The sequence below is a fragment of the Cinclus cinclus genome, chromosome 15 (genome assembly GCF_963662255.1).
Source record: "Cinclus cinclus chromosome 15, bCinCin1.1, whole genome shotgun sequence".
Lineage (NCBI taxonomy): Eukaryota > Metazoa > Chordata > Aves > Passeriformes > Cinclidae > Cinclus > Cinclus cinclus.
Window position 1 is genome coordinate 1,835,618 of NC_085060.1, and position 14,701 is coordinate 1,850,318.

The 14,701-nt window shown below is 48.1% G+C and overlaps 2 protein-coding genes across 2 annotated transcripts in view; one reads left to right on the plus strand and one right to left on the minus strand.

Moving 5' to 3' along the window:
- LOC134050103 (pre-mRNA 3'-end-processing factor FIP1-like) overlaps positions 1 to 2,044 on the plus strand; it is a 28,607-nt gene extending 26,563 nt beyond the window's left edge. Inside the window, exon 17 of the mRNA XM_062502957.1 lies at positions 1,777 to 2,044. The gene's annotated coding sequence lies outside the window, so the exon portion shown is untranslated. The remainder of the gene's footprint in view (positions 1 to 1,776) is intronic.
- On the minus strand, positions 481 to 13,498 carry LOC134050104 (ligand of Numb protein X 2-like). The gene is made up of 9 exons (XM_062502959.1): positions 13,092 to 13,498; positions 10,422 to 10,648; positions 8,913 to 9,109; positions 7,375 to 7,740; positions 5,270 to 5,455; positions 4,110 to 4,284; positions 3,728 to 3,938; positions 1,496 to 1,654; positions 481 to 616 (listed from the first exon to the last, which is right to left on the minus strand). Exons 1-9 carry the CDS (start codon positions 13,478 to 13,480, stop codon positions 481 to 483), a joined length of 2,046 nt encoding a protein of 681 aa, XP_062358943.1. The 5' UTR covers positions 13,481 to 13,498.
- Positions 13,499 to 14,701: the final 1,203 nt, after the last annotated feature.

Sequence of the window (14,701 nt, forward strand, 5' to 3'; positions counted from 1 at the left end):
TTCCCCTGGGGTTTAATGGATTAACAGGTTCCTGGGGTTACCGATACCTGAAAATGAGGACTGGGAAATCCTGATAGCTACAAGTGCCTAAATTAGGTCCCCATCCTTACGGAGTTAGTGGCTGCTTCTAAAAGCCTCTGTTTTAACCCGTTCAAATGCTCAGTGGAAAGCAGAGCCCTCAAATGAAGGCGAGCCTCAGCAGCCTCCAGGGCAGGTTGTGGAGAAACACTGGGAAGAGCTTTCTGTGCACCACCAATCCTAAGGAGCTTTAACGAGCCTGGGAAGCTCCAGCAACTGTAGGATTAGCCCTTACTCTGAATTCAACATCCAGATTTGTTGGTAAAATGTTTTCCATAAAACGGAAGCAAGGAATCTTCCGTGGCAATGCATCAGGAGCAGGAGTGAGCAGTCCCTGTTTCCCTGTCAGGTGGAGCCCAGCTGCTGTTGGATACCTGGAGGTGTTGGGGTTTGCTGGAGCCGTCACACGAGGCTGCCTGGCCAGGACACCACGGTCAGGGTGACTTTGTTCCTCTGCTCCTTCAGCATTGGGATTAATTCTGAGTTGCTCATTCCTATTGCTGGCACTCCGTTCACTGCCACGATTTCATCTCCACACCTGCCCAAAGACAGGGTCCAGTCAGGACCGGGTTCATTGTTAACCCTGCACCCGTGGTCACCCTGAGCCCACCCTGAGCCAAAGCATCAACACCTCCTTGGAAGAACTTTTTCCCTTGAGGCAGAGGGGAAGGGAAAAGGAGAAAACTGCTGGTGCTTGGCTGGCAGCAGTGAGGGAGTTGTGCTGGTACAACACTGATGCCCCAGGTCAGTCCTGCTGCCCAGCGGCCCCACTGCCACCATCAGAGGTGTGAGAGGGACCTGCCCCCTCCTGAGCCCACAGCCCAGTCCCAGCACTCACAGGAGCCCAGTGCTCCCACCTCGGCTCTGGGGGCAAAGCCCAGCTCCCTGCACCCAGCTGGGTCCCCTCGTTGTGTCTGTGGCAGCCCTTGGGTGCCCAGGAGCCAGCTCAGCACGCTGGAGATCTCTGTGGGGTCCTGCAGCCCCCCATGCTCCTCTCACTGGGATCTCTCACCAACAAACACATCAGCAAAGTTCGGGTTGTTGTTCCTGCAAAGGAGAGCTTTTGTTGCTTGTATTGGGATACTTTTCCTAATCCCAGAGGTTTTATACTCTGGAACCTCCAAGACTCATCTCAAATAGCCCCTTTCTACTTTTACCTAATTATTCAATTACACCCTTCACAGTTAGGTTTTAAAGGGCTGTAAATTCCATTTTGTTGCACCTTTATGGAGAAACCAAAACTCTACTTAACGCAGGTCTTACTTTGTTACAAGTTTGGCAACAGTATTAACTCTCAAATGAGTGCAAGACCGAGCCATTAGCTTGGAGCTGAGCTCCTTCCAAGGGTCAAAGAGTCTGGGAAAACGCCCCAGCCCCGGTGGTGGCGATGATGATTCCCCGGGTACCTCACACCTACTTGAGTTTCCTGTCGCGGAACGCGGGAGTCCCGGGCACGATGGTTTTGATGAAGAAGGGTTGGTTGCCTTTGCTTTCCTCAAAGCCTCCCACGATGCTGAAGCCCCAACTTTCCAAGTTTCCTTTACTAAGGACAATATCTTGGCAGAAGTGAAGGTAGCTGTGTCAAAAACAGAGAGGTTATGAGGAAAATTGCCTGACCAGGAATTTATGTTTTCCTTCATGGAAAGCACAGCTAGGAACAACCTCATTTTCCCTTTTTTTTTTTTTTTTTTTTTTTAGGATTTGAGACACCCTTTTGCAAGGCATGTCAGAAGATTAGTTCTCAAATGGGATGATGCCAGTCCTTTAGAAATATTTTCTGAGTACTGAGCTAAGAGGAAATCACCAGGCTCTAAAGGAGTTTGGGACCTGCAAGACTCCTGAATAACTTCGTGAATTGCGGTGATGAACACCCAGTGACAAACCCAAATTAACAGTGAGCAGCAGCTACACCCATGCAGTTATTGAGAGCAGAGGGTTTTTATCCCCTCTGCACTGCACTGGTACAAGGAAGGCTTTCAGCAGCACTGGCAGCAGATGTGAGCTGCAGCAGCTGCCAGGTCAGAGCAGGGAAGGGCTTTCCTGCAGGATCCGGGATGTCCAGTTCTGGTACTGGGCTCCTTGCTGAGAGCTCACTTCTGGATGCTGGCCAGCGAGGTTTGTCTCCTCAGGGAGCCTGGGGAATGAGATGGAAGTGCCAGCACGCTGCCCGAGCCGGTGGCACAGAGCCCCCGAAGCCTTGGCCAGGTGACACAGCAGGTGTGGCACGAGCGTCTCCGGGGCCTGGCTCCCAGTCCGGCTCCATCCCGGCTCCAGCTCAGGTTACATCCTGGCACCGCCGAGCTGTGAAACTGCTGCTCATCATCACCCCGCTGAGCTATTCCAGCAGCTAAACTTTTCCTAATAAACGTTTTTGCCCTCAAGGGCTTTGCTCGAGCAGTTTGCAGAAGAGTTTCAGATTTCAAAAGCCTTCCCAGTTAACTTCTAACCAGGAGAAAGATCCAATTATCTACTTTCAAACTGTAATTTATTTTTGTAGTTTTTCACACATAAACACCAGGAGACCCAGCTCGAGCTTAGTGATTCCTCCATGGTTTCCTTTCACAGGTACCGCACAAAAACACAGCTCTGAGCCACGGCTGTGGCAGCTTCTGTAAATAAACAGCCCCAAGAGCAACAGTGGCAAGGGCTACGTCAGCACAGAACATAAATAAAAACATCAGGCACATTCTCCAGGAGCTGGAAAGGGCTGTTTGCTAGGAATCCGTTATCCATATTAAAAAAATATATATTCTAGGAAGAGAAACTTTCATTTACTACCATCAAAAGTGACTGTGGGAAAAGAATTTGGGAGTTTAGGGAAGGTGGAGGCACAGGTTTTATGGTGCCAAGCACGCTGCTGAGCTGGCAGTTCCTGGTCCCTGGTGGAGTTTGCAGCTGCAGCGGGGCCAGGGTTGGGAGCTCCACATGGTTCTTGTGGGAAGAGTCAGACTGGAGTCAGGTAAAGCCCAGGGAAGAGGGTGGCAGGAAAACTGTCCCCTGAAAGGTCACAAGCCACACAGTGCACTGTGTTTTCAAGAGGCAAAGGCTTCAGATCTAAAGGCTTTCATAGATCTCCAGGAAGGAGAGGGAAATTCAAGCTTCTCTTGGAATTTACCAGGTTAAAACTTGGCTAAGCCTGTGCTGCAAAGCTTTGGAACACTCAACTGTGCAGAATCATTTCTGTTTCATGCTGAAGATGACACAGTTACAACAGCCAAGAGTTAGACTGAAAGAATGTCTGCCCCCAAGTGAGATGATCAGATTAGAAACTCGCAGACAGCCCAGGTGTCTCTTGGCTGTTGTTGGGGATGCAGAAAGAGCCACACAGAGATTTCAGTCAGTACTTTAGCAAGGACTGTATCTAGCACTGAGTATTTCTCTTTAAAAAAAAGGGTTTCAGAGCTTCCAAAGCATGGTTACTGTCCAACAAGAGTGTGGGAATGATGGGCCACTCCAGAGAAACAGTGGAAGTTCCTTATGTACTCATCATTCTATGATCTCATTGGAATGAGGCTTTCCTCTGCCTTTTAGCTAAACAGGAATACCAGGAATGCTTCCAAGTTCATCAACAAAGTAATTAATTTCTAGTGTTCGAGTGAAAGTCAACCCTGTAATTAACAGCTCTACATCCAGTCCCTGACAAACATACCTGGGCAACCCAAGCCACGTGATCCAGAGGGGAGACCAGCTGAATCCCTGCTCCCTGATGTCCAGGGATGGCTCTGGGGAGTTCAGGGAGAAGATTTCCAAGGCTTTCAGTGTGACTGAGTGGGAAGCTGCATTGGATTTCAGTGCTGAGACAGCTTCATAGTAGTTCAGATGAGTCAAATCGATGCCATTTATGCTCAGAAGTACATCCCCTGTTGATGAAATAAAATGGGATTATTACAGACCCTTGACTATGGAGCCCATTCCAGCCTCAAGGGGTCATGGGAATACTGTTTCCAGCCTCTCTTTACTGTCCAAGTCCAGCTTCCATTGAAAATCCCCCACAGTTCCTGAAGGATAAAGGGTCTGAGAGCCTCCCTTACCTCTCTTGATTCTGCCATCCCTGAAGAGGCATCCAATGGGCTGCACACTTGTCACATAGATAGGGAGCTTGTTTTTGTTATCCCTTCCACCTCCAATTGTGATTCCCAAAGATTCCTTTGGCTCCTTTTTTATTGCAACTGTCTTCTCATGACTTACATATCCCTGAGGCAAATCCTACAAAGCAATGACAGCACAAAATGTAGCTTCATTAATGCATTTAACAGGAGAAGACCAGCACTGGATGCTTCTTCATCCAGAGCATTCCAGACACGTTGCTGGAGGGCAAAGTCAGCTTCCCATGTCCTTGCTGTGGGTGGGAATACAGAGCAGCATTTCTAAGGGGAGCCATCAGAGCTGTCCTAATGATCCCAAATCCATTTGCTGCAGGGAGATGCTCCCTCTGAGGAGGGGGATTTTGCACTGAGGAGCAAGCTGTGAGTTCATCTCAAGGCTGCTCATGCCAAGCAATGAAGCTCTCCCTGACTGAATGTTTAGGTTCAAGCAGTGAAGGCCCACGTTAGAGCACAGGCTGTACAACAGGGTGTAAAATGCTACTCAGGGATTTAAATGCAGGAACCACACTCCAGCCACACAGGACAGCAACTCCCTGAGCTCCAGGGACACTGAAGCACACCACTCTGAGCAGCTGCAGCAGGTTTGTCACTCAGCTGCAAGTTCTACACACAGATTTTCTCTCTGGGTTCAGCCCACTGGGGATTGTCCTCTTGCTCCTGCTGTTTGATGTGCCCCACAGAGGGGTGGCAGACCCACACTGCAGTCACAGCAGCACCACGGGATTCTTCTCCTGGACCATAAAGGCCTCTGGCTCCACACCAGCTCAACTGAGTGTCACTGCAACAGCCTCAGCGTGTGGGGCTTGATGGATGTCAAGAAGCAAAGCCCAAAAAATCTCATGGATGGCAAATTTCTCATTGCCCTTTCCAGACAACAAAAGATTAAACACCAGCTCTGCATCAACACTGAAGAAATTTTGAAATACCTTATTCCCTTAAAGTGATGTTTCTTCAGTCCCAAAAGCCCCAAAACTTCCCAAGCAGCAATGGAGCTGCTGATCAGCCTTCTGTGATAAAACACCATCACAGAAGGCATTTACTAAACCAGGAATGAGCAGCACCTTGGCCTCATTTCCCAGCCCCACCTTCTGGTAGTTGGATTTCCGTCTGTAGTGGTTCTGGTCTGGTCGCCTCCTGTGGTGCACTGGGCTCCCCCCATTGCTGCTGCTGCTACTGCTGCTGCTGTTGGAGGTGCTGCCATCCTCCACTGGCTCCCCCAGCTGCACCCCAGGCTGTCTCAGGATCACAAAGTTCACTCTGGATTCCGTGGTCTGCCCAGAGCAACAAGGAGTGGAAATGAAGAAGACAGAAAAAGAATGGGTTAGAAATGAGGGACAGCCCTCATTGCCTTGGGGAGAGAGAAGGGCTGGCATCAGTTCCTGCAGAGGTTCTCCCAACAGGTCCTCAGTGTGAAGCAAAGTCTCTTGTGATGAGCCAGGGAATGTGATTGGAAAAAGTAAAAGGGAATTAGCAAACATGAGTCAGAAGGAACAGGAGTAGAGGCAGGCTTCACTCGTGCCTCCCTCCCCCACAATGCCAAACAAGAGAAGGTGGAAAGGGATGATTAATTCCTGCACTTTGGTACAAACAACCAAAATAGCATCTTGTGTTGTGCTGCAGAGTGAATGGAGCTGGAGCCCTGGCTGGTCCACACAAAGTGACCATGACAAGCACTGGATGCTTTTATTGCAAGGGAAGTTGTTAAAGCTCTTTCCGTCCCAGCTTTGATCAACTATTGTTCACCATCTCCCATCCATTTTTTCCCCAGAGCACCTCTGGTCAAATGCTTCACCAGCTGCATGTCTGGCCTTGGCAGGGCTGCAGGGGAAGTGCTCCCATTGTTCCTGCTGCTCTCGTTGGGTTTGCTCCTTCAGATCACCTGACAGAACCTCACTGTGAAGGACTCACTGGGGGAAGGCCCAGTGCTCACTCGGGGCATTTCCTGCCCTGGATGACAGAAATGCAGTTGCTGCTCCCACTCCTTGCCACAGGACCCTGCTTCCCTGGTGCCAGAGTGAATTCCCTGGCCTTGGAAAAGGGACTCTAAGTTACATTTAAGCAGGGATTTCAATTAGTCCTCAAAGAAACAGATCATGTTTGGAAAGCTGTCGCAGTTTTGTCACTTCCAAAGAGATTGAACCCCCAAACCTTACGAAGCCAGTTCTGAGACTTTGGTTGCTGCTTCCAGTGGGATCAAAAGAGTTCCTCATATGGGAATTGTGTGTATGCACATTGCAACAGGAATGCAGCAGCACTTGTGGGATGCAAACAAGTTCTAAGAGGCCACAGAACGGAAGCACAACATGAGAAAGGACCTCAGTGCTGGAACTCTGCTCTTTCTCCCATGGCACTGCACTCCTCTGATAACTGTGAGGAGAACTGGCTCTGCCTCTTGCTGACCTCACATCCTTTCTGGGATATAAACAGAAAGGGATGAGGTGCATTGTGTCAGGATCTGTAGATAAAAACAGACTGGAGGCACTCGCCTGGGGAGATAAAGAATTTAAACTGATCTATGTGATACCTGCTGCACATGCAGCAATCCTTAATCCTTTAACTAGAATTCCTTGCCCACTCCCTCCACCAGTCTGGCATGCTGCAACAGGAGCACATTCCACAGGGAAAGACCACCCCTCTTCTACCCATTTAGTACCTGGGAATGTTTTTAGCCTGAGGTGTCCCACGTCTTTTCCAGTATGTCTTCACAAATACAGGTGAAATGGGGAGAAAGGGCTTCAGATCAGTGCACAGGGATCTGTTCTGTGCTGCCAGCCCATCCCATCTCGCAGCCAGCCCCTTCAGCCTGCCTCTTGGAAATACAAGAGGCTGCTCTGATCCCTTCCTGTCTGCTGCATGAATCCACGCAGTGCATCCCAAATTGCCTCTGCAAGGCTGAGAGGCTGCAAACACCACACTGGAGATGCAATCTCCTCAGATGAACTCCTGTGCCATGAGCCACTGCTTCCCCTCAGACCTGTCAGGGCTGACTCACCATGGATTCCCACTCCTGGTGTTTATCTTCATTTGGAAGTGGAGCTTCCCACACGTCCAGAGGGGAGTCACTTTCCATGAGAGACCTTTGGGGGAATGCAGCTTGCTCTGGTGTGTTCTGCTAGCCATGGCTCAGAACAGGAGCCCTGCCATCAGCCACTCAGCCATTTCCACACAGCCTCTCCATGCTTGAACTCACCTGGATTATCTGGGCAGCAGCCTCAGGAGTTCCTTGCCTCAAATCCTGGCCATTTATGGACAGGACTCTGTCATTCCGACTCAGCTTCCCATTCTTGGCTGCCAAGCCTCCCTCTAAGAGATCCAGAATAAAAATCCCTGCCTCGTCAGTCTTCCTGATCAGTTTGATTCCCAAGGGTTCTGATCGGTCTCTCTTTACCAAGGTGACATGGATCACTTCCCGGGGTGTGGAGCTGCAATCCTGCTGTGAAGCCTTGGTGGAAAAGCCCTTCTCCTGCAGGACCATGAGGTGGAGAACAGGGCCTGGGTGGCGCAGGAAGGAGACAGCCTGGCAGTGAGTCACACTGCTGATGTTGACGCCATTCACCTACAAAGACAAACAAAGCACTCACTAATCAGAACCCACATTAATTAGGCACTGTCCACAGTGTGGGGCATGGCCAGGCTGGAGCAGGATGGAAAACTCCCTGTGCAATCTCTGATTCTGATGCACATTAGGGAACAAAGTTTTATAAAAAAGAATGAAGAAAGCTGGTGGAATTAAACTGTAACTGGTGAATAACTGAGGACAGGGACAAGACAGGACAACCCACACAACTAACAACTCTAAAAATGTTCAGTCATTCCTTCCATGCCATGTAGATGCAGACTGCTTTTCCTTAATTTCCAGCAATCACTACAGGCTTGGAGAAGACCCAAATCCCCACTTTTGAGTGGTCCATAGTCTACAAGCTTCTGGAATCATCCAACTAATTATGCTTTTACCGGGGTGACTCTGAGAAGGCAATGTTTTGTTTTAGCTGTTATCACATAATACTCTGTGCAGTCTTTTAGGTTGCTAATAGGGCTCTTAAGGGTGGGACGTGCCCTATTTGCTGAGACTGAGACATGGACAATCCAACTGGATAAAACAGGAGTCACTCCATTGGTCTGCTGGAGAAACCAACTCGGAGATCTTATCAGCCACTTGTGTGGGGTCTGCCAGCCCTTGCTGGTGCCCAATCCCATGGGATGATGAGGATTTACGGCTTGGCAGATGATTGGGCTGCCATGGCTGGAGGTGCTAACAGTTGTCACCTCGGTCACCAGGGTCACACAGCCCTGCCAGAGTGGGCAGTGCCCTTGTCATGGGTCAGGCTGGGGCTCTGCATTACTCACATTTTGGAGCTGATACTCACTGCCAGTCAGCAGCTCTCACCCTGGACCTGCCCATGGAGAATATGCAGCTTAAGCAACACAGAGGAGCAAGCAATTATGAGACTTCCTAACTGGAGCAGAGAAATGAGGATGCTGTGTGAAATCTTTTACTTTATCCAATACTTGGCCTGAATTCCAAAAAGCTGTCAAATATGCAAGAGAAATATGAGTCTGGCTGGAAAGAATGCCAAAAGTGTTCCTGAGCCCCAGCAGACACACAATGGTGCTGACACAGAGGTCTGATCAGTGTTCTAAAACCCTCAGCTGCAGAGATTCCCCAGATTTTCCAGACACTCTCCTCCTTCAGAGGGAAGCAGTGGGGCTGCCAGGGGGTTTCCCTACCTCAAGGATGTGATCTCCAGGAGCAATTCTTCCATCAGCAGCAATCACAGAGTCCCGCAGCACTTCCTGAACAACGATGTTCCCTAGGGGGGTGTCCTTACCCCCAACTATCCTCATCCCCAGCTCTTCCTCTGGATCTTCCCGGTGGATTTCGATGGTGGTAGTTTCAGCCACAAGACTGGCTCTCTGAGGAAGGTCTGCTTGTGGAAATTCAAGAGAAAAAGCAACACATTAACAGATTTTTTTCCTTTTCACAGCACCCCAAGATTGAAACCCCTGACAGGTCTGTGTTCAATGTAGTATCTGCAGGGAAAGCAACTATCAGGAGATCTAAGGTCACATGAAAAACTTAAAACCCCTCTGTTCCTTTAGAGTTGTTCTTCAGAATTGTTCTCATTTTCTCCTGGCTTTTGGTGAATTCAAACTCTTTATTGTTGTAGCTTGGGGTTTATTAAAAGGCATTCAGTATGGTTTGGCTATATTTAGAGGTTTATTTTTCTCCTGTGACAGCTGGCCTGCTAGAAACATGCACATAACAAATCCCAGTTTCCATGATGCCCATGAGGGAAAGGGACTACCCAGCTGTAATTACTGCTCTGCAACTTCCTTCCTCTAATTTCCTTTGCTCCCTTTTTCCCATCCCCCCTGTAAAACAGGAGGAATGTTTGGCTGTTTCACAGCATACTGGAGATTAAGCAGTGTTGCACTTTGAAGATGAAAGTTGTTGTTAGCAAGTGGGCTGAGGTGTCCCAGCACACAGGGACACTCATACAGGCCCAGCATTGCCTGGCAGGGTGAGGGGCAGATGTCACACCAGGGATGCAAAACCTGCTCCAGGTGCACTTTGGGGAAAAGCCAACAGGGAACTGAACTGACCTGTGAGTTACCTCTGTCCCAGGCACAGGGGTTGGAGGCTGAGCCTAACTTTGAGACAAGGCACTGAGGTTTCCACTGCTGCCTCCTACCAAGCTGAGACAAGAGCTGCTACACTGAAGTGGAGATGCTGATTGGATCTGCAAGGCTTTCAGAGCTGCCTGTTAATCCAAAACCTAACTTATGCTAGAAAAACATCAGGGGGGAGATACTGACCACTCCAGGAAACTGACTGTATATTTAACTTTCTTAACAAGATTAGAAAGAACCTGGAACACTTCCTAGTTACTAATTATCTGGCTTCTGCAAGGGCTTTAAGTGTTCCACGTTCACATCGACAGGGACTGACTTTGTTTCTCCACAGAATGCTGCAAACACTCACTGCAATCCCAGTTCCTCCAAATGGTTTTGTGCAGTTCTGTGCTGGTGAACAGCCTCTGCCACCCCTGATGCACATGAATGCATCTCCCTTCTGCTGAAGGAAGAGATGCCTCTGATGCCTACAAATGGCTGAGTAGCATCAAGGATGTCTGACAGTGCTGGGGACACTTAAAAATTGAATTTTCTGAGATAATTGCCTCATTTGTATATTATGAAAGGTAGAAACATAGTTCCACTTCTGTACCAAACACTCACCTTCCTCAGTCTCCTCAAAGGCTGGATTAACCAGTCCAGGCTCTGCAGTACCCAGTGACACCACAGCAGCTCCAGAGCTTTCTGCCACAAGTGAGGAGCCTCCACTTGGGATCTCTGGATCCTTGGGCATGTTGGTCTCCCCCTTGGCAGAAGGATCTTCCTTCCCTTTGGAAATGGGATTCTTTTTCCTCTGGAGGTCAGATTTGTATTTCTTAAACCCAGGACACCTGGAGAGACAGATTGGCAAGGACTGTCAGTGACTGCCTCTGCCTGGGCAGGTGACCCAGCACATGAAAGCTCTGTGGGAAGAAGCTGGTTCCAGATCTCACCAGTGCAGTGCTGCTTTCTCAGATGATAAAACTGATTCTCATTTGACCTTCAGTTTCTACTTATACAAGTATCATCCTAAGTGCAGGATTGTTATTTCATTACTATTGAAATTATTCAGCAAATTATTTGAAAAAGGAGAACGTAATAGAAACAGGAGTCTCCCTTGCTAAATATTTACCAGGCAAACACCCCATGAAGAAAACAATCTTTCTTAAATAGAAGCAAATACTGAGCTCTGACGTGGAGAGATCTTTATGAACTGTACCTTGATGAAAAAAAGTGGCTCAAGTTTCAAGCTCAGCCTTGAATTAGGCTTTGTTTTAACACACCAGCTACACACAAGAGCAGCAAGGGAGGATTGGGCATTTTCTGTTATAGGTGAGATCTGACCCTGGACCTGGTGTACTCCCAGTCCATGCAGGTGATGGCTCTACCTGAATGGGAGCAATTTAATTCCTCATCCCACTGACTGCTCCCCACAGAGATCCCAGAACTGGGATGTAATTGTACACACGAAATATTCCCTGGATGCAGATCACCAACCTGTCTCATCACTAATGAGTGAGGAAGAACAGCTCTTTTATCACCAGTATTTAGAGAAAAGGTGACAGGTGAAGAGGTGATAAATGCAGAAACATCACTTTCAGAGACATGAGTAGTATTAGGTGTTTATCAGAGTCACTTTTCAATTTAAACTGAACTATTTACACTCTGGCTAAAGAAGTCTCATCCCAGTATTATTTTCTCTGGTTTATTCCTATTCATTTATTCTCCAAGCAGTAAAATAACACTGAACTTAATGACAGAACCTGAATGATCCACTTGTGCACATGTCCCTCTTAAGATACCAAAACACAAATTCAATTTGCAAAAGGTGGGGAAATACCCCAGGAAAATAAGTTACTATGTGCTTCTTATTTCCTTAAATCTTCTCCTATAAGTTAATCTCATTTAAAACAAGAAAACACTCAAATCCCAGCGCAATTTTCTTATCTGTTGGGGTTTTTTCCTCCCTATTTTTCAGTCTGGCTGTGCGCACAGCCCGGGTGACATAGCCTTGAATCTTAGAATACTCTGTCCCCAAGAATGATACAAACAACTGTGGAATATATAAGGGAATGATATAGTTTCCAGGCAGGTCTGTAATGTAAACATTTGAGTGCCTCCCTCTCTGCCCTGTGTGTAACTCCTGTGCCAGAGGGATTACCAAGTGACAGGAGTTTACTGATAACAGGGCAGATTTGCAGAGCAGAGGAAGGCCCAGCCCTGGTGTGAGCCACGGCCCCGGCCCCGGCCCCAGCAGCCAGGACAAAGGGCTGCTTCCAGAAAAGGGAGATTATAAACTTTCACTGAAGGGAAAGGGGCACCCAAGCACCTTCCATCCTTTCCCCTGGCTCTAACACGAGCTCTCAGCTTGTGGGGACCGAAGACAAGCAAAAACCACAAGGGTACATCCTTGGCTGGTAGATCCTAAGTGTCCCTGTTCCTTAGTTGGCTTATTTTTAAAATATGCCATTGCCACAACAGACTACAACACAGCTAAGTGAAACAAGCCTGTGGCATTTCTCATTGCTGACAAATACACCCTGCCAAGGAAAGTCTGTTCTACCTGCAGCAGTGCTTGCACTTAGCTCCCTTCCCTGCAAATCATTAACCAGGTAGGAACAAGGGTTCTCCACCACCACAGCAAGAGCTCTGTCACCTGCACTCCTTTTAAACTGACAATGTCCTGCCTGCCAACAGCTCAACCAGCAGTGAAGCACCAAAGTGAAGCACCACCTCTACACAAGAGGAACAGGAAAAAACATAGTAATTTTCATTTGCTTCTCTTTCTCAGCAAAAGAATGAGAGAAGATAATGGAATTATAAGTAGGTGATTCAGCAAGTGCATAATGTGCAGCTTGGAGGGACCTGTACTATTTGAATCAAGGATTTATGTATTGCACATCCTAATTGGACCAATTAAAGTGGCAGCACTGCACAATCTCTTGCTTTCTGAGCCTTGACTTTGTGCCTTTTTCCTCCGCACAAGGGAAACAAGAATAAGCTTGTTTGTAACAACTCCAGAGCTGCTGCCCCAGTCCAGGACCCACAGATACCTGGGTATTTGACAGGTTTAGTGCCTGCAGACCTGAGGTGAGCAGCTCAGCCTTCTCCTCCAGAGCACACACACAATTACACTGTCCTCAGCCACCCACCTCTGCAGCCTCACCCTGGTGAGGCTGGTGTCTCATCTCTGGTGTCCCACCTCGCCCCAGTTTAGGAAGCTGCTCTGAGAACAGATGGTTCTGACAGCAGCACAACAGCCCTGGCAATAAGAGGATGGAAAAAAGAATTCACCTGTTCTGCAGGTGAGCTTCCAGCTCACAGCGCTGCATGGTCTGCTGGCACTCAGCCTTGAAAGGACAGAGCACAACCAGCTTATCCAGCAGGTTCCTCACCAGGAGGCTGGACTTGTGGCACTGCTGGAAGGAGAGCTTCTTCCGATCCATGGGACAGAAGTTATACTCCTGCATGAAGTTCTCAAGGCACTTGAAACAGTACGTGTGCCCACAGGGCGTGTCCATGGGCTGCAGCAGGGGCTGCAGGCAGATGTGGCAGATGAGCTCATCGTCCACCTCCTCCTGGAAGTTGTACAGGTGATTGTCCAGCAAGGGGTGAGCCTGGCCACACTCACAGCACAGCTCGGGGACTTGGGACACGTTTTCCTCAATGACGGGGTCAGCCATGGCAGCCAGCACCAGGGAGGAGATTGTCACGCAGCAGCTCTGCCACAGACCTCTAGGGAAAAGGAGAGACAGAGATTTGCAGCCAGCTGCCTGCTTTAAATCCAGCAATTAAAAATTAAACCGTGTTCTTGCCTTGAGCTTCCTCCCCCAGAATCTGCACCCCCACCTGCCCCCCTGTCGGGCTCTTCCTTCCAGAACCACCCTGTGAATGAACAGCCCAGGGATCAGAGGATGCAGGGACCTCATTCAGCATGTGGATAAACCGAGGTTTAAACTTCACACACACACACCAGAGACAGACTAAATAAACCCTGCCCAACAAAGGGACGAGAAAAGCTGAGACAAAAACTGCATGTTCTTGAGGGAGAACAACCCAGAGAGGGAAGGGAAAGGAAGGATACACAAGACAGTGAATTTTAAACTTCCTCTGGCTTTCCAGATTATACCAAATCTTTTAAAGACATGTATGGTGAAAAGCCAATTTGAGGACTTCTGGTTGTTAGGATTTTTGTTTTGTATTTGGGGGGGTGGGGAGGATGAGGCAAAAGAAGAGGAAGAAATTTCAAAAGAAACTTAAATCTAAACCACAGTTCCTTCCTTTCAAGCCCACTCCCTTCAAAAAAATTTGTTTTAACAAACAATGCATTGTTCCCCACTCATCCATGTCTAAGTTCCCCCATGGAAACAAATTTCCTATAAAAAGACTAAAGCTTCCTAAGTGGAAAAAACGTGAAGAACAGTCCACATCATTTGTTGTAAGGTTAGAGAAAGGACTGAGCCTCAGGTCCTTTCAGCCAGGGAGAGCAGGATAAGGGACAAACTGAGCCCTTGTAGCTGCTGCTCTGATTTTAACAGAAATGTCTTCAGTCACATCCATTCTGAATCTTGCCTGCTGCAATTAAATATAAAACTCATTGAGTTTCCTAGCAGGTTACAGACACAGGGATGACTGCAGAGAGGATATTTTTAACCTGGCAGTTATTTTAATGAAGTAGGAAATGTGGTCTTAAAAGAAGCAAATGGCATTACACAGTGGGGGGGCGTGGGTGTGTGGTGATGTTTTGAGGAGTTTGTGATTTGTGGGGTTTTTTTAAGTAAAGAATCCCAGACTCTGAAAACAAAACAAAAACAACAAAAAAAATTGCAAAACTGTGATGAAATGGAAAACTTTTGAAAGATGAGTGGAAAATACCTGAAAATAATGACTTTATCTGGAACAGG

Bases quoted from the DNA above. Each gene is read 5' to 3' on its own strand.
- LOC134050104 (XM_062502959.1), bottom strand. From the start codon at position 13,480: ATGGCTGACCCCGTCATTGAGGAAAACGTGTCCCAAGTCCCCGAGCTG. The intron at 4,285-5,269 runs GTGGGGCTGGGA...ATTGCTTTGTAG, and splicing joins GGAAATCCAACTACCAGAAG to GATTTGCCTCAGGGATATGT. The intron at 617-1,495 runs GTAGGTGTGAGG...GTCTTTGGGCAG, and splicing joins TTCCGCGACAGGAAACTCAA to GTGTGGAGATGAAATCGTGG.